The sequence below is a fragment of the Melozone crissalis genome, unplaced genomic scaffold (assembly GCF_028551555.1).
Source record: "Melozone crissalis strain CALT ecotype California unplaced genomic scaffold, PUWL_Pcris_2 ptg000006l_1, whole genome shotgun sequence".
Lineage (NCBI taxonomy): Eukaryota > Metazoa > Chordata > Aves > Passeriformes > Passerellidae > Melozone > Melozone crissalis.
In genome coordinates this window covers 42,046,754-42,066,090 of record NW_026535784.1, presented here as the reverse complement: position 1 = coordinate 42,066,090, position 19,337 = coordinate 42,046,754, and the positions used below count along the sequence as shown (strand labels likewise).

Sequence of the window (19,337 nt, the reverse complement as noted above, 5' to 3'; positions counted from 1 at the left end):
TGATGATAACTGCAGCGATCAGCACAAGTTGTGCTCACACACATGGTTCTGAGAGCCAGAGAACCTCATTATGAAGTACTTCCAGTACTGCTAACCAGCAGGTTTTAGGATAAGAAAGCACCATACTGAAAAAAGTGTTATTCCTCATCTCCCCTATTCCTGCCTTTTTTTTTTTAACATTACTGTGGCTTGGACTTCGCCCTGAATGAGTCTCCTTCACCTGCAGGTCTGATAAAGGAGGACTCTGTGGGTGAACTGCAAGATTGATTTGTTCTCCTTCCCAGTTAGGAAATGGTCAGGGGGAGAGGCTGAGGAGCAGTTGGGCAGCAAAACATCAGAAGGAAGGTTTCACTCTTGGGGCTTGTCAAATTCTTGGTGTTCTCATGCTTTGCATTTGTGTATGTTTTGGAGGGACCCATTTCTGTTATTCAGAGCAGTGGATTATAGAGATAAGAGTCTGTAATAAACATAATGGTTACTAATAGAGCATTGGTACTGTTCCTGCTGCATTCTCAACTGTAGCCTGTGTATTTCTGTCACCCTGTAAAAGGAGCATATTTAACACAAGATCTAGCAGAGATGCCAACCACTGTCTTGAGCTCCTTTTCAGTGGCTTCCTAGAGCAGAGAGCTGCTCAGAGCACAGCTCCACATTTTGAACTCTCTAGTGCCAAGGCTGCTGGAAAGTCTTTGCCTTTCCCAGTCTTTGTTTTCCTCACAATGAATGAGAGCAATGAAATCATGTCATTAAGAAGTGGAGGACAGACTGTTTTAGCTGCATCATTCACCAGTCCAGGTACATGGCATGGCCATGGAGCCAGCCAGAGCAGCACAGCAGGATGGGCAGCAAGGCACTGCAGGCAGCACCTGCCTGTGGGGTGGGTGGAGGGGTGGGAGAGCTCCAGCAGAAGAGGGCTGGAGCTCACTGTGGAGTACATGGATACAGGAACTTAGAGCAGGGAGCAGTCACAGAGAGTGCCCATTGCTAGTAATCACATTCGCCTCCCCAAGGAAAGCCAACATTTTCTAATAGTGCATTCCCTCTCCTCTCTCAGCTGGAGAGGTAAAATTGCAGGTGGGAACAAAGGCATTAGTCATTGCAAGCTTTCAGGCAGTTTAGGAAGTTAAAGACATTTTCTAGTCAGAAACATTTGTGAAAATAGTGCTCTTAATTATAATGATTTAGTCATTTTTTAGATACCTTGTAGCCTTTGGGACACATGGGATGAAGAGGATGGGTACTGTCTTCTTTTTAAAGAATGAGATTAACATAAGTGCTCTTAAATGACTGTTACGTTAATTTTTGGAAAAGTGTTTTTAAAGGTGTTCAGCTACCATAAGAAAAAAGTGTATCATGGAACCAGGGTGCTTATTCCATTATTTTTTCTTTTTCCTGCCTGTTGTAAGAGAATAAATAATAGTCACAAATTATTTTATATGTAGGCTAGGACCTGGAGGATACAGGCGTGAGGGAGTTGTTGCTGTGCTTTCAGGTATCTGCTGCAACTGAATTGTAGTAACTGAGCACATGGTCGACTAAACACAGTTAATAAGGTGTTGTCTAAACACAGTTAACAAGGGCTAAAATATGGTGGCAAAAACTTCCTTCTTTGTTTTGACGGTTTTACACTAAAATTGCTAGATATAGAATGAGCATGTAAATAGTTACCATAGTTCATCAGCACCAGAGAAAACTTGGTAACATTTTTTCACATCTGTGCCCAAAATTACTTTTCTTAAAGGAAAATGTGAGAAAATTATAGCCAGTGTGATTTTTTTTCCCAGTGAAATGCAAACAATGTAGAGCAGAAGGGAGTTCAGCTTAGGTGCTCTGAAACGTTACAATGGTCCTAAATCCCAGACATACAAAAAGAAGTGTTGCAGTCCTCTGAAAGACTGAGATTGAAATAATCAGATTTTTAAATTTTACAGTGAAAGTTTAGAGTTCTGGTTTTGTCCATAGTTGACTCAATGGTTGTGTCTTCAAGCATTTCCTTCATAGATTTGGCTGGATAGAAGCCTTTTAAAAATGGATTTTCCACATACTCTGTTGCTGATGAATAGGATTAAAACTCCATTTTTGTAGTTTTATCCTTAAGTAAAGGAGAACAGGAGTTTTTAAGAATATTGGCATTGAATTTTCTACCTCACTTTTGTATCTGCTCATGTCACAAGCAGTTAAGCACTCCATCATGGATTCTGATCCATACCTGATTTTATTCTGGAGCTAACTGACTGGCGCAAAACAACAACAGTAGTTAAAATAGCTGCAAAACTTCCATGAGGAAGAAAATCCAAGTATTTTCTGCCACAGTTAAGGTCAGTTGCTGCAGTCTGGTCCTGTGCAAACTCAGGACGTGTGACAGTGGGGAGGAGGTAGAAGCACAGATGCTCTTGAAACTCACTTTGTTGGGTCACATACTCTGTCACTTCTGTCCTGCTGTGTCAGGCCAAATCTACCCTGGTGTCCTTTCCTAAGGGAAAAGAGAGAGTAGGCAAGGGTCTGACTGCCTCTGTGGAAGGCACATCTGGTGTTCAGACTGGGTCAGAATGTTTTCAGCTGTTGGGTGTTTCTAGGACAGCACAGCTTCGTAAATTTGCACTGTGTGTCTCTGCACATCACTCTGTATTTTTAGATCTTGAAAGTGTGCTGCCAAAATATCAAATGTACAAGCAATGAAGTGTTGTTAAGAGGTGTGCCAATAGCTTTTATGTCTATGAACTATTTATCTTGACAGGCATGGGTGTACCTTGGGTAATTAAGATGAAGGACTTTGGACTTGAAGGTTTAGAGAGCAACTTCAAAAAGTTAAAAGAAAATCTGCAGTAGGTCAAAGGACTCTGAAGAAAATTCCTCCTAGTGGAGTGTGTTTACTGTTATATCAACTATAGTGTTTTCAGTGATACAGAGTGAGGTCAGACCTCTTTCTGCTTACATCAAACAGACCTCATGGGTAGGGCAATGAACCACAACTCACAGATTCGCAGAAAAACCTGAGTTGGGAGGGACCCACAAGGATCATAAAGTGTAACTCTTAAGTAAATGGCCCTTACGGGGATTGAACCCACAACCTTGGACTCATGAAGTTGCACATCATTTCTTATCCCAACTCGGATACAGATTTTTGACAGAACAATTAAAATTCAGCTTGCCCCACCTCTCTTTGAAATGGGTTTTATGCTTAACCACCTTACAAGGCTATCACAGAAGTATAGTCCATAAAGTTCTGTGAGGAATTCCTACATAAAATGTTAAAGGCCTTGGAGATGCCAACAGAGACAGAAGTCTGAAGGAAGTTACCTGAATAGACCCCAGCTCATAAACAGCTTTGCACCTAGCAGTTCTTCACGCGGGGCCGTCTGACCTAAAGCAGTTGCTGGCCTGAATATTACTTAGGTTGGTAACTCTGGGACAGCCCGGGCTGGAGGTGGTAGGCCTTGGCTGTTAGAAAGCAGAGAAGACCAAGATTTTGGAATGGCAGAGAAAGGTCTGTGCTGTGGAGAGAATGGAGATGCTCTTTTCATCTGAAGTGGATTCAGTAAGGAGGCAGAGCCTTCTGGGGAGGTATTGGATCAGTTCTAGGAGGTAAAACAGAGAAGTGCTTTACCAATGTCTTAAAACAGCAGTCTTCCTGAAGGATCAGGTCTCCTTCATCTCCTTGGCATTGCTTGAAAGCACTTTGGAAATGTTAAAAGATGATGAAACAATAGCCTAATTGCATTAATTTTGTTTGCCATTTCTTACAAAATAACAGTTGGGCTGAGTTCATCAGCTGTGATTTGAACAAATGTCTCTTTAGGATTTCCATGTAACTCACTGTTAAGAAGTTCTGTCTTTTAAATGCTTAAAAAACACCTCAAAAATATTACATATAGAGTTAAGAGTGACCAAATCCATATTCAGTACCATTCTTTTCAGACTTTTTTTGTGAGTACCATATTGCTGTGTATCCTTCACAGACCAAGAGACTGATTATTTTAATTTGGAAAGTTAAACACTCTCCCACAAACCGAGCAAAATATTTTTAATAACTAGGCACAGAGTTACAAATCTGGTTCTTCTAGTCAGTTACTAATACAAATTAATATTTTGTATAGGCTGCCCTTGTGTCACATTGACCTTTTAGGATGTTGGGTGCCAGATTCTTTTCTAGGCTATTCTTTGTGTGTTTCGAGGACTCATTATTTTGCAGTGATTTAACAACAGGTCACACTAACTCTGTGAAATCAAAACAAGAGCCATTAATGCTACGTAGGTCACTACGTGGAACAACAGTCAAGTGATAGCTTTCAGTCATTGGTCACATTTATTTTGTGCTCAATGATCGACTTTTCACCATACAAATATCATGATTTTGCAATCAAAGGTAAGTCTAAAGAAACCATATAGTTTCTACACCAGTTTAAATACAGGAAGATCCAGGACTTATAGCAGTTCATGGAACTTATGTGACCTAAATTTTATTGCATACCATCAAGGCAAACTAAGACAGGAGTCACATCTGAGATTTAGGTGGTCTGACAACCTTTTCATGACACTATATATTAAGATTTTTGTGGGCATAATTGAATAATTCTCTCTTTTAGAAGATTTGTTCCATAGATTTTTTTTTTTTAGTACTGCACCATCACATATTGCACATTGTCCAGTGAAGCTGGTGCTGCTCCTTCCTTCCCCCTGCAGAGCTGGCCAGATGTGGACAAATATGTCCATCAGTGGAAAAAAGTCACAATGAGACTTCAGAGGTGATCATTTAAAAAAAAAAAAGAAGTGGAGGAACAGCTACAATGAAACCTAACCAATCCCCAAACACCCAAGAGCAGCTTGGGTATCAGAAATAAGATCAAAACAATTGCAAATTCTGATGGGTTGTGTTGCCCCTTTGCCATGTTCCTGCACACGACAATCCCCCAGAAACTGGGGCCCACAGAACCCACATTCTCTCAGTGATACCTGTAAACATGTGCCCATGGACACAAAAGTTTAAGGAAACTTAATTAGCCAGGAAACATACTTCTCACTTGTCCTTTGCTTCAGTACACTGGAAGGTCGGTGTGTGACCCAGTTTTTCACCATCTCTCATCAATGCAGGAAGGAATGCTGTCTCTGTTGGACAGACTCTTAAGGAGCCTACTCTTGTGGTCTTAATTCATTTCCCAGCCTTAAAAGAGGCTGGCACATCTGCCCACAAAAGTTTTTGGAACAATAATCTTTGAATAAGCACCCAGGCACCAGTAAAAGTCAGTAGGGTGTTGGTCCGTAAGTCTGGTCAGCTCAAACCAGACTGTAGTGTATCCTTTCCTCATTTGTCATTACCCAGATAAACGCTTTAACCTGGACATTCCCTTTTGGTATTGCCCAACTTTAAAAAGAAACTAGTCTCTCTATAGCTACATCCTGGGAGAACTGAAAAAAATGCAGTTCCTTTTTTTTTTATTTGGAGATGATGAGGACAGACTCCCATAGGCATTCTGATTTAACTGCTAAAATTTTCTTTGACTGCCTTCTCTTTTTGCCATTAAGGTTAGCAGTTTCAGAGTACTCTGCTCCTAGGGGACCTGAAACTACCACAAAATATAAAGACAGATTTTAGATTAGGAGCAGGCCAATGGTTCATTAAATCTTCCATCTTTCCCACTGGGCTGATAGTATAATCACCACAGCAATAGCAATACAGCAAGCACCCTGTGATCTGACTACCTCACCTATCTACACAGGTAATAGTTTAGGCTTATCTTTCTACAATACAGCTGTAAATATATATTAGTATGTGGTTGCCATACAAATGCACATTCCCAGAACTCAGAATGCACAATGAGGTCGCCATACAAATGCACGTTCCCAGAACTGCCCTGTTTGCTAGGTAGGAACTGTCATCATCTCCTTCCTCCCTGGAATAGGCCATTTCCCAACACTGGTCTGCCAACTTTATCTCTAGTCACCTAGGAAAAAATAATACAAAACTTGGAAAAAACCCTTTCCTCTGCTGGTTGGCAAATGCCCCCTTCAATGCCAGCATCCTCTGGAGGTGCCCCAGTGTCTATTGAGTCAGCCAAAACTACTGTTATTTCTCACATGGCCAAAGCAGGGTCTTATGGGAGACCAAGAAAAATCTCCTACAAAAAGCTTAATTTCCAGCAACAAAATCTGTCAGTTTCTTAAGTCTGTCACCTAGCCCTGTCTGCTGTGTTATATTTGTGGTGAACATCTTTGATGGGCTGGTACTGTGAGACAGCAGAAAAAGTGAGTGATTGGAAAGAAGATCATCCTTACCAGGTGGAGAAGAAAAACTATTGAGTACTTCCAGAGAACTGCAAAACAAACCTACCACTCATGTTGAAAATGCAAACTTATTTTTAGGAATTAGTTAAAAGCACAGCAAGTGAACGACTGAATGACGTGACGACTTTGACATGGGGATGCACCCACCTTGTACATGGTGCTTGGTAATACCAGGAGTTCCTGAGTTTCTTTACTCTTTTGACTACTGGGGACTTGAGCAGTGTTTGATGAAGCTGCATTCTTTTCAGAGAGTTGTTTCTGATACATGCTTCCTCCCTGCATTTTTCCAGCATTGGTTCATAGTTTGTGTGTGTTCTGTTGCTTGGCTAAGCACAGAAGGACTCTGCTCCTCCTTTGTACAGATACTGCTGTCTCCAGGTGTGCTTTCAGGACTGTCTTGCTGCTTGGAACTGACAGACTGAGGGGTTGCTGTGCTTCCCACACTCCTGTGCCAAAGCAGTGCAACTGCTTCGTCTTTCCTGAGGACTGTGGGATTTAAATCAGAAGGGCACAGAAGGGCCGTTTTATTACGTTATAACTCCTCAGCAACAGAAGGGAAGGTTGGAGTGACTGCCAAGGTACTGCTGCTGACCAGAACAGTAAGGTGAACATGGTTTGATTTGTCATGAAGGAAGGTGTGGGAAGCTCCACACTCTTCACTTGCTACCCTTTAGATGTTGCAGAGTTCTGCCTCTGTAAATATTTCACATGCTAAAATAAAATAAATAAAAAAAAAAAAGAGTCAACAGAAAACTAAAGAACCTGCTTCCCTGCTCTTCTTGCTGTTATGGTACAAGCAGGCTGCAGTCAGTGTGGTTGTCTCAGCTGCTTTCCCAGGACACTGTCTGCTCAATGGGGCTTCCACAAAGGAGGATGTTGTGCTTTTTGCCATAGCCTTGTGCTTCCAGGGCACAGAGTTACCTGCCAGAACTTCTGTGAGTCACCATGTAAGCAGGTTGGGGCAGAATTAATATTTTTTCTCTTTTCAAACTGGTCCTCAGGCTGGGAGCTGGAGCTGGACCTGTGGGAGCTCTGGCTGGCTGTCTCACTGCTGGACTAGCCCAGCACACCCACAGCACACTGCAGGCCAACACCTCAGAGACTGGTTGAACCAGCTAGGCACTGTATATACAGTTTGCATGGTTTGTTTGGTTAAGCTTTTTTAAAGCCAGAGCAGAGACTTTCCACTCTGTGATTGTCCTTTAGGACATGTTGCTATATTCTGTGCTGCACTTCCAAAGTTCTTCTTATTTGGAAGTCACATTCCCTGCTCAGTTCTGCAGTGTTGAGCCTAGAGTGGAGTGTCCAGAAGTGTCAGGAGCCAAGTGCAGCAATGGATCTCCATAGAAAGCAGGCCTAGCAAAAATGTGCAGTTTGTGCAGTGACCTCCACTGTGAGGAGGAGCTGAGCCTGCTGCAATGCCATCTGGAGTTGTACTGAAGGCTTGAGGTACCTGCTACTCACGTGGGCTTTTGACAAAAACATACTTCACTCCCTGCTGGCAGGTAGGATGGAGACAGCAGAAAGTAGCATTAGGCTTCATACAATAACACCTGTATTGTCTACCCACCTCTCCAGCCAGCTCTCAAGCCCTTCTTAATTCTGCACATAATCCATGAATGGGATGTGTTTTGAGGCCCTCTGAGTACTGGATTTCTGTGTCCAGGTTTTGGTAGCAGGAGGATCATTCCTCATCCCTCTCCTCCCCTCGCCACTGGGGAAGAAGAGGTAGAGAATTCGGGAGTAAAGCTAAACCCAGGAAAAAGAGAAGGCGGGGGATGTTTTTAAGATTTAGCTTTTATTTCTCATTATGCTATCCTGTTTTGATTTGTGATAAAGGAATTTCCCCAAGCTGACTCTGTTTTTCCCCTGATGGTAACTGGTAAATGATCTCTCTGTGCCTTTATCTCAGCCCAGGAACCTTTTGATATATTTTCTCTCACCTGTCCAGTTGTGGAGGGGATTGATAGAGCAGCTTTAGTGGGCACCTGGGATGCAGCCAGGGTCAACCCACCAACCCCTGTGTGAAAACAAGTTTGAGACGGTAAAATATTTGTTTGTATTTTACTCATGGACATATCTTGATAATACTATGGAGAGTAAAATATCAATTGGGCATTTTTTAACTTACTAGAGAAGTCACTGCCTGAAGGGAGGAGAATGTAGGGCACTCTGACCCTGAGTACATAAGAAAGCTGCATTAGATGATGCAGTTTCTGATCAGTCTCTCTAGTTGTAATTGTACAGACTGTAATTGTACAGTAATTCACTGCTACCTTATTTTGAAAATCCCTGCAGATGATTCCCACCAGACAGACTGCTTTGGTAAGCAGTTCATTTCAGTACCTCACAAAAGCTACAGCAGAGAGCAGGGCGAGGACAGGATGTAGCAGAAGTGATTTACTGAGTAAGCAATGTCATCACTCTGCTGCACATCATGTCTTTGCAAGATAGAAATTTGTTGGTTGATTTTACCTTACAGAACAAACAAGATTAAGTGGCAGGGGCACAGAAAGCAGGCTTATTTCTCTGGCTCCAAGACACATTTGCAGACGTGCATTAGATCTTTTTCAGTCTCAAGTGGCAGATACTTGTTGGCAAGGCATGGTTTTGGCATGCAGCACTTCTCAAAAGCTTCTACCTGCTCATAGTGTCTATTTTGGTAATTGAATCAGTTACTTGGAGTTTGCTGTCCTTCCTTTGCATAAAGCCTTCCTTGGTGAATTATGTGAAAATGTAACTTGGTTTCTGTTGAGAAAAAAAATACAGATTAGTTTGACTCACACTGTGTAGAGCTGTAATTGGGGTCACTTCCAGAGTCATGGAACTAAAGGATGCCACCATCCTGAGGAATTGTAGAAAAGTGTGTGAGTGAGTGTGTGTGTGTGTGTGTGTGTGTGTGTGTGTGTGTGTGTGTGCGCGCTCCAAGGAGAGCTCTGCAGTAGCTGCTAAATGGAAAGACAAGCAGAATTACGTCAATATAATCTCAAAGACAGCAAAGGGACACTGTAATGCCCCCCCAGGCAGAGACTTTGTGTCTCTGTTACCAGTCTGAGTTAGATCCCTGGGTGTCCATACCAAATCACAGTTAGATCATTGTTTGCCTGCTGCTCCAACAAGTGTTCTTCTCATTTGCGTTTGTGTTCATGGCACAGAATTTTCTTTAGTAGCAAACAATTTTTTAGAAAAGCAATAAAGCTTCTTTATAGAGAAAGACATATTGCTTGCAGCTATTTGATTTCATTATTTAAAATTTCCTTGTCTCCCCCCATTTTAATGTCAGCACTGAGGTACTTGCTAATGGGAGAAACCAGTGTATCATTAGGTATTCTGCCTGATCTTCCTCCACCCAGTTTTGCAACTACCCAAAACATAGGAGCAGGCAGCAGCATGCCCTGGCTAGCCTGAGGAGTTCACTGCCTCAGGAAGTGATCAGATCACATCTCTGTCAGGATCTCCTGTCTTCTTCTGGGAATGAGAAATGCAGTTCCTGAGAAAAAAAGAAAAAAAAAGGCATATTTTAAACACCAAAGAGAAGACACAGAATGAGTTGCACCTCATTTCATAACTCCTCCTGCAGGTTTTGGCACTCTGCTGAGTTTAAATAACCGATGCCTGAAAGACGTGAGAAAAGTGTGCTGAGAGAACATTTCTGGGTGGAAACCACCCTACATGGAGAGAGGATGCACTGTGAGCTGTGTGGATGCTCAGAGCTCTGCACTGTCCCCTCTGCATGCAGGGGTGGGTGATCATGGGAGACTGCAGTGGCTCTCTTGCCTAAGCCTGGGAATGTGTGCATTGCTTTGGGCAATGCTAGTGGGAAACCCAGACTCAGCTAAACTTCTTCAGCGCACCTGGAAACCACAGCAGGGTGGTTTTTTACTTGCACATAGCACAAGAGGACTCATCTGGCAGCAGACCCAATGAGCAAATACCACAGTGCAAATAGCAGATAATAATAGTAGCTTTGTAAGTGCTCACAGTTGTCTGAATTTCCTGATGGTGCAGTGAAACCTCAGGCATCAGAAGGTAATGGTGCAGGAGCCAGGATGCAGCATACCTCTGTGGGTATGACCTGGCTGTAGAGCCCCATCTGTGATGCCACTGACAGCCCAAAGAGCAGCAGGCACTGTGGCCCTCCACTGGGCTGCAGATTCCATGCAGTGGACGGGGAGAGCAAGCTGCATTGTTCCTTAGCAGCAGGGAGATTTGACTGGGTGTAGCAATGCTGCAGATTTGGAAATTGAATACTTTGTGCAGATTATATATAAGTTAGGTAGCAGTTTTAATGTGCAGTAGGCTTGCTAGAACCATCTAGTCTGACCAAGAAGCATAAAAACTGCCATCAAACTCAGCTTTTGAGGCTGCCTTGATGATTGTAAAACAGTAGTTTTTTACAGAATATTGACTTCACAAGACAAGGGCAAGTAACAAAGAATCTACAGCTTCAGAGGAACTGTTCCTTCTTTCACACAATTTGCATAAATGGTAGCTTGCATTACCCACATGTGTTTATACAGCAGTTCTAGGTGGCTTGTTTTGCCTGCTGCCATGTAATGACAGTGAGGCACAGTGGGAACCAGGTTAGGTCAAGGTCACAAAGAAGTTAGAGGGGAAATAAGATGGAGCTGGGTAGAGGGATGAGAACGTATGATGTAGGCATAAAGTAAGATATACTCAACCCCTAAATAGATTGTGTCTGTCTTTGCTCTATTTCTTTTTGAAAGCTGCTTCCTTCACCCAGTATTCATCACAACTTACGTGGGACCACCAAGCTACAGTAGTAGACAATGGGCAGGCATGTTCTTGCCATAAAACAATGAGACAAAACTCCTTCTGCAGATCTCCTTGCTGGTGAGACAGAAGCCTTTGTTCGTGATATGAGCTGGATGTCAACCTATCCCCTCTGTAATTGCAGTAATTAATACTGTTACAAATCTGTTGAAGTTTCTCATTTACAGAACACTGTTATCTTGCATCTGACTTTGATAAGGTGAAGGTGCATCTGCTGTTTACAGCTTGATTTAACTACCTGTTTCCGCTGTTAGCAATGACCTGTTCAGGGATGAAGTCAAGCATGTGCACCAAAACACTGGCTCTGACTGAGATTCCTCATCAAAATCTGTGTGCCTAGGTGTTGCTGTGCTCAGAGCTCTTGTGGATGTAACAAATACAGGGAAAAATGAGAGGAAACTCGGAGGAAAGCAGAAGAGTGAATTGATCCTGATTATATTGCTAATAAACATTTTATCAACCCATTTCTTGTAGTTTCCCAGCCATCAGCATCAAAACTCTACATGTTGTTTTGAGCTGAAATAGAATGTTTCCCTGCTCCTGAAAGCTGAAGGATCATTCCTGTGGTAATGAAATAAAAAACACTGATGTTAGCATTCCAGACTTGCGCCAGGAGATGTGGCTGCAGTCCAGTTTACAGGTCTGAGTACAGAGTAACTTCCTAGAAGCCAGCAGAGCTTCTTCAACTTTCAAGCTGTCTCAAACTTATTATTTCAGCACAGTTATGGCCTTTTCCTCATAATGGTTTGAAGTGATGGCATTGTGATTTCAAATGTCCACTGACCTTTCCTAATTTTCTCTTTTTGTTTTAAAGTATATTCGGTGCTGTTCGAACTGGTGCTTACATGCTGTACATTTTGATGACCAAAGGCCTGAAACAGTCAGTGTGTGACCAGAGTTTTTACATTGGACCTGTCAGCAAATTCTGGGCATATGCATTCGTGCTAAGCAAAGCACCCGAACTAGGTGAGTACCCTCTCTCTTTCTCTCATGTGCATTTGTGTATTTTTAGAGAAGAAACATCCATGCAGACAGCGCAAGAAGGGTCTCATCAGTGTCAAAATCCCATTTAAGTCTCAGAAAAACTGAGTAAACATAACCAAGCCCAAACTACCTGCTTTAGCCCAGGAATAAACTGCAGTGATTATACACAGCAGGGCAGTCGAGAAGTAAAAGCAGTCTGGTCCATACCTTTTCCTGAGCTACTTGCAGGCAAATGGGAGTGGCATAATTGGCAGTCACACACCCCGTGGCTACACAAGTGGAGGGTGGGCTAGAGCAGCTGTGTCAGCAAGAAGCTTTGAGTCAGGCTCTGCCTCTGTTCTGCAGCTTTCATTCTTTAATACACACCTAGGTGTACAATTATGAGCAGTAAGGTGCTTCCTCCCTAAACTATGAAAGCTGTGGCTGCCTGCTTCCTCCAAGTAGAAACCGATTTCCCATAATATCCCTAGCTTTTTCTGTCTTGATTTTTGTAAACTTATATCTCTCCAGCAGTTTCTTGACAAGGGTACTTACGATATCCATGTGAAAGCCATCTTGAAAGTCCGGCTTAATGTGTTCTCATCCATGGCTTATTAGTGTAAGAAAGGATTGTTTTAATGGAAAGGAGCTGCCCTCCAGCTTTCATTTCAGACGATGTCCTTATTAAACCCCAAAGGACTGCAGCTCTCACTGTGTTCAGGTGTACAGCAAAAATGAGACTTTACCTTTCAGCAGGTAATTTAATTCAGCAAATTAAAGAGGACAGCAATTCATCAGCATTAAAACTAGAATGAGACAGACACCAGTTGCCTTGCTGTGTCAGAATCCCTGGGTTTCCTGCTGCTTAAATTGCTGCAAACCCACAGAAATTCAGTTGTTAAAAATGGGGAACATCAGCTAGAATGCACAGCAACAATAAATTGAACATATGATTACTTATTAAAATATGAGTCAACATCATGCAGTTAATGAAGTGAACAGCAGTGTTATGGTTTATTGCAGACCTTGAGAAGACAGTGCAGTTTTGCTTCCATCCATGACTAATATTCAGGACTTAGATTTGCTGGGATACTTACACACCAAACTAAGTCCCCGGGTTCAAATCTCAGGGATCCTTTTGGAAACACTGTGTGTATAATAGTGGAAAACAGGTAGCATACATATATATCCATAAATCTAATTAAGATGCTCATTGCAATATGAGAAGCAAATGGAAGAAAAAAAGCAAGCAAGATGAATAATACTAACTTTTATACAATAGTAAGATTGGTTTGCAGAAAAGGAATGTTTCAACATAACACACATTTCTTCCTGGAAGCATCTCTTTCAGTACGGTAAGTTGCATATGCAACAGCTTTTTTGTGTATTATTTCAAAAGGCTCTACCGATTTTAACTAGGTTCAGTTTGCACTTAGACATTTGAGCCAGAGGACAGTGTGCTGCTTCCTCTAGGTTTTCTGCTCTCTGTCAAGCTGCATTTCTCTTCCAGTCACAGTACATAATAGGCAGTCTCACAGTAAGAGATGATACACCTACATCCACCTACCTCACCCCAGACTTTTGTGGATAATGTTTGCAGCAAAAGGCTACCAAGTACACATACGGCGTTTTCAGATGGGGTTATCCATACAGGAAAATGTCAATGCATTGGTTTGCTAAAGATTGCATAGGGATTAGGAGCCAAACTGGCTCTCAGGCAGCCTCTCAGATCTAGAGCTGAGGTGGATTTCATGCTCTAAAGTAGTGTATACTCCAGCAGCAGCAAAGGCAAGAGAGCACTGCGTTAATTATGGAATTGTTTGATATGTTTCTCATTTCCTCCCCCCCTTTTTTTTTTCTGTGTGTGTGTGTTTTGCTTTCATTACAGGTGATACAATATTCATTATTCTTAGGAAGCAGAAGCTCATCTTCTTACACTGGTACCATCACATTACAGTGTTACTTTACTCTTGGTACTCCTACAAGGACATGGTGGCTGGCGGGGGCTGGTTCATGACCATGAACTACGGGGTGCACGCCGTCATGTACTCCTACTATGCCTTGCGGGCCGCCGGCTTCAGGGTCTCGCGCAAGTTCGCCATGTTCATCACCCTGTCGCAGATCACTCAGATGTTGATCGGTTGCGTGATCAATTACCTGGTCTTCTCCTGGATGCAGCATGGCCAGTGCCATTCCCACGTGCAGAACATCATCTGGTCCTCTCTCATGTACCTCAGCTACTTTGTGCTCTTCTGCCATTTTTTCTTTGAAGCCTATATTGGCAAAACCAGAAAAGAAAGGAAGGTTGACTAGAGGTAGAAACGAGAAGCCATAGCTCAGGGTCATCAAGAAAAAAACAAAATTATAAGAAAAAAAAAGGCACAAGGAAACACATATATGTATGGTGCAGCTAAAACTTGGCAGCTTAGGGAAAGTTAGCTTGGTTTAACCCAGTAAGTTTATGATCCTATCATGGTGAGGACTCACTGAATTCTACTCTATCTCAAAGGACTGCTGATGAAAGACAACTTCCTTCTTGTACCTCTCTGCTCTAGAAAAGAAGGAGAAAAGAAGAGAAAATTCAAGAAAAAGAAAGAAAAAAAGAGAGAAGAAAAGAGATATGGAATAATGTTAAGGGGGGAGTAAAAAGTACATTAAATAAGCAGTGTGTTTCCCCAAGGTGGAGGAGAGACTTCTATTTAGAAAAAGAAAAAAGGTTTCTAAATCCTTTCTAATAATTTCTCTGCATTAAACAACAACAACAAAAAAAAAAAAGCAGAGGTGAAAAAAAAATCTGTCTATAATAACAACAAGATTGCAGAATTAAAATTTTTTCCATAGAAGGTTAATACCTTCAGCCAAAGTGAAGCCCAAAAAGATGTTTCCTGCATGGAAACTGGCTGAACTCCACACTGTGGTTATGTATGGAAAAGAGAAGAGATTGATTTCTCTGCTATGTACTCTGCCAGGAGAGCAGATCTGGGATACAGAGTGACTTCCCTCAGAAGGTGGAAAGGAGCAGTATTTTTACAAGAGTTTAATGTGAAAAGATGCACTGTTGCAATACATATCTCAGAGAGTGCATTTCCAAGTGCATTTTTCAGTTAAAGGCAAGGAATTTCTGCAGCAGGATAAGTCATAGAGGGTTAAATCAATCAATATTTGCTAAATTACCAGGGGCTAATAGCGGAGGGATGTTCAGAAAGGAGAGGGAGACAACTCCTCTCACATGATTTTTAGGAATTATCCATTGCTCTTAATTTAGCCCGCAGCAACACCGAATTAAACGGGGGAAATCGGGAGAAATCGCAGTTAGCGAGAAGAGAGTGATTTATCTGCCCACTGTTTTCAGAACAGAGCCCTGTGGTACAATCTAGATTCTGTGTTTTTGCAGACACAAGGATGCCTGCCTGAGTCGGCAGAGGTGGCAGGACTGTGCGACATTGGGTATCACTGTGCTTCTGCATCTGCCTCCTGGGCAGTGCAAAGATGTTCAAAGTGCCCTCCTCTGGTCATGTGGAGATACTACTACAAAACATACCTGGAACAGGTTTTTCTTGAGATTTGTGTAGGAAAAAAATTAGTCTAAATGAAGTAATTTTGGTGCAACAGCTTGACTCTAAAGTCCAGAGAGAGTGATCTTTCATTAAACAAATATATCTCTGCAGAATCTGTACTGTAACATCAGACTGACCGCTTAAGAAGACACTCTTTCTTCTCTGAAGTCAGCTACAGATGTAAACAGAAATGTATTTCACTCTGAACCTTAGAGAGTTAGTTGAGAACAGCCATATTCTTTTAAAGACAAGTAGATTGCATTATCTGTGATATTCCAGTCCTTACAAAGCCAAATAAAATGTGTAAAAGTTCCTAGTATTTCAAAGACGCAAGTATGTAAACTTGATGTTAAATGTGTTAATGTAGTATTCTAAATTGTAACAGCTAGGTAGTTTAACTAAACAATTAGAAGAACTAGATCAACAAAATAGGGACTGCTGTTCTGCATAGAATATACACACACCTATAACTACACCCATATACACATTCTGTGAATTGTCGACAAGAAAAAACAGCCCAGTGGCAGAGAATCACATTTCCTGGCTAATGCAAAAGATTGTCATTATCTTTCTTGCTTTAATTTGAGATTGTACAGTACAAAGGGGTTTCTTTAATTATTATTTTTAGCTTTAATTGTGCTGTCATTCATGAAACAGAGCTGCTTTAGTATCCTGTTAAGAGATGACAAGGGCTTTCGGTGTCTCATTATATACAAAAGAAAAAAAAATAAAATTACATTCCATATTATGTGAATGGTCTTACAAATCAAAGGCCTTTTCAGGCTCAAATCGTAATTATAACAAGCAGAAAATGAGTTTACATTTGTGTTATTTAAGTTATTGATGTGCTGACATTATTTTATGGTACAAACCATTGCAAAATGTGATATGCAGTAATGAAGCTATGATACTCATTAATAGGACTACTGTATACGTGGAAATATTAGACAAAACCAATTAAATGTGTAAAGCATTTTGTTATACAGCTTGGGAGTAGATAATTATAACGCTGAATAAGCCTTTTTCCTCATGTTTAATTTTGCCCTGGCTAAAAAGCAGGTTAAGAAGACCAGTAAAGAGTGGAAAAGGCAAAATTAAAGTTAACTGCAATTAGCTGATAAAGTGTTAGTAGGAGCCCACCATTGTGCCATTCAGAGCCTCAGTCCCATGTGTCTTAAGTCTCTCAGACAGAGCAAGAGGGGCTGGAAGTGGTCCAGTGTCTGGAGCTGAAGCTGGAGCAGACCTCTTGGACTCTCTGAAGTCAGTGGAGGCTTTGCTGTGCTTTGAACAGAGCCAGTGTGCCTGACTGCCTTTATCTGAGCAGAGGGGAAGGAGCCCTGCATATCTCCTGCAAATTTGAGGCTTATGGCTCATGACTGAAAACCTTTATTGATGGCAAGTGACATCACAGCCTGGCAAGGACTTGCTGCCCAACTTTAACACAGGCATGAAACAGGGTGGGCTGCAAACAGCAATCACCCCTCTTTCATACTCTGTTTTCCTTAATTGCATAGGATTAAACCCCCATATTTCTTGGTCCTGGATGGCAATGCTGGCAATGCCAACACTGATTTCAGCAGAGCAAGAAATTCACCTGCTCCTTCCCCATCTCCCAAAGCCCTCATGGGTGCTTCTGCACCGTTCCCATGCCCAGTGCCCTCCCAGACAAGGCTGGCTGTGGGGGAGGCAGCTGCCCTGCTGCAGCTTCCCTCCTGCCTGGGAAGCAGCTCCAGTGCAGTCACCAGCCCGAGTGACCTCCTCAGCAGGCAGTGCAGATGCACCCCTGGTGTGCAGGGGAAGCTGAGCACCAAATGCAGGGGGCATCCTGGCAGGTGACTGGGCTGCACACAAGCACACTTGTAGGGATGTGGCAGCAGGATCAGACATGTAAGGTACAGTGACAAATGAGGGAGCATTTGTTGTCACACTGGGAGCTGGCTGTGACACTGCCATTTGCTTCAGGAAATTAGAACATCACACACACATTTACAAGGTCCTATGGCCCTACTGTACCAGCAGGGTTTTCCTCTGAGGTTTTGCACTGGAGCCAAATGGTCTAACTGCCATTAAAGAATTTGACAAAAATACAAAATACAGCTGACACTGTTTTTCTTACTTTTCTTCCCCTGAAACATACATGCATCATATTTAGACATCATGTTTAATCCACTTGCAAATTCTTTAACACTGAGCTTGTCATGTAATGACACCTCAACGGTACTCCTGCTGTTCCAACCTTTGAGCCACAAGATACAAACAGAGCTAATTGGGTCCTACTTATTTCCCCTGGCTTGGGTCTTGGAGTCATATTTTCAGATTTTTCTGTCCAGTACCAGAACTCTTTTTTTCCCTAGTTATTTTAAAGAAACCTGTAATTCTGTTGTGTTCACACATGCCATGGGGAACTCAAACTTTATATAAATTTACCAAGGGTTATAGGACCTGTGACATGTGTGAGACATGCTAGAAATGCTGTTATGGGATCCACTGTTAAAGTCAGGAAAGTTCCACTGTTGATGAGGTCGCTCTACCAGGGTCAAAGTCTGTGTTTTATGTTTTGATGCATTAATGCAATGTACTGAAATAAAACCAGAAAGGTCAGTATGGATTTATGCTTAGGCAGCTGCCAGCAGAATTTGGCTCTTCCTTAAAACTACTTCTGTGTAGTGAACACTTTAAGGAAAATATTTTAAACTAGTTAGTGAAAGAACAAAAACTTGGATAATTCTGCAGCCTCCTTAAACCATGCCTGTGATGAGAAGGAAACCCCTGGTTCTTACAGATCTTTTGTAACTCAGTCACAGATGATTTAGGTCTGGGCTCACTGATAACACCCAACTAGGAGCAGCTGACTCCAAAAGAGACCTCTCACCAGCATCTCACAGTAAAATGATTTGGGTTTTTTGCAAGATAAGGGCCAAAGTGTGCAAAAGGAATCACTCAAAAGAGTCAGGCAGAGTAGCAAGAATGAAATATTGCACACAAGTTGCAGGAGAGACACAGAGGGAGATCTATTCCATATCCCAGGACAAAGTATTTCCAGGGTGAACACTCACTCCCTTCCAAGATGAGGAAAGGCAGTGTGGAAGGAGGGTGGGCTGCACAGTGCCAAGTGCTCAGGATGAGGTGGCTGTTGGAATGAAGCTTCCATGTAGGGGTCCCTCCTGCAAAAGTTAATTAGGCAGTTGCTCCCTGAGTGCCAAGGTGGGTGTGTGGGTTTGTTTGGAGGAACGTCCATGGTTTGATAACTTTATTTTTTCATCTGAAAGTAAAAACTTGGGACATTTTAGTTGAAAACAATGGTACCTTAGGGTTCAGGCAACATTCAGGTGGTTTCAGGCAACAGAGCATAAGAAACCAATTGTTGTGACCATGAAATAGCAGCCTTTGTAAGCAGTGCCAGATGCAATGCAGTGGTGCTGTAATATTTCTAGGAGTTGTAGTCTGTTGTGTACTTCAGAACCAGAAGCAGAAGTACAGCATCTTTGTATAGGAACCATAAACACAGACCATAAAGTAATGAAGATGGCTTTGATCAAGGAAGACATCAAAACAAATTTCAGACCATACTGCATAAGTTCAGGACTTATTCCAATGCCTGCTTAAAGTGAGATTGTTGGTGAGATGTCCAATGACTTTGGGTAGCTTTGCTTCAGCCCACTGGAGGCCAGTTGCAGAGGGTGATGTAAGACCTAAATTCCCTTTTTGCTTAGTGATAATATGAACCCTCTGGGGCATTAC

At 42.1% G+C, this 19,337-nt stretch overlaps 1 protein-coding gene across 1 annotated transcript in view; it reads left to right on the top strand.

The window, feature by feature from the left end:
* Positions 1-18,844, top strand: part of ELOVL6 (ELOVL fatty acid elongase 6) — a 77,029-nt gene extending 58,185 nt beyond the window's left edge. The window contains exons 3-4 of the mRNA XM_054295578.1: positions 11,891-12,042; positions 13,928-18,844. Coding sequence (XP_054151553.1) covers positions 11,891-12,042; positions 13,928-14,352 — 577 coding nt within the window. The 3' untranslated portion in view covers positions 14,353-18,844. The remainder of the gene's footprint in view (positions 1-11,890; positions 12,043-13,927) is intronic.
* The last annotated feature ends 493 nt before the right edge of the window (positions 18,845-19,337 follow it).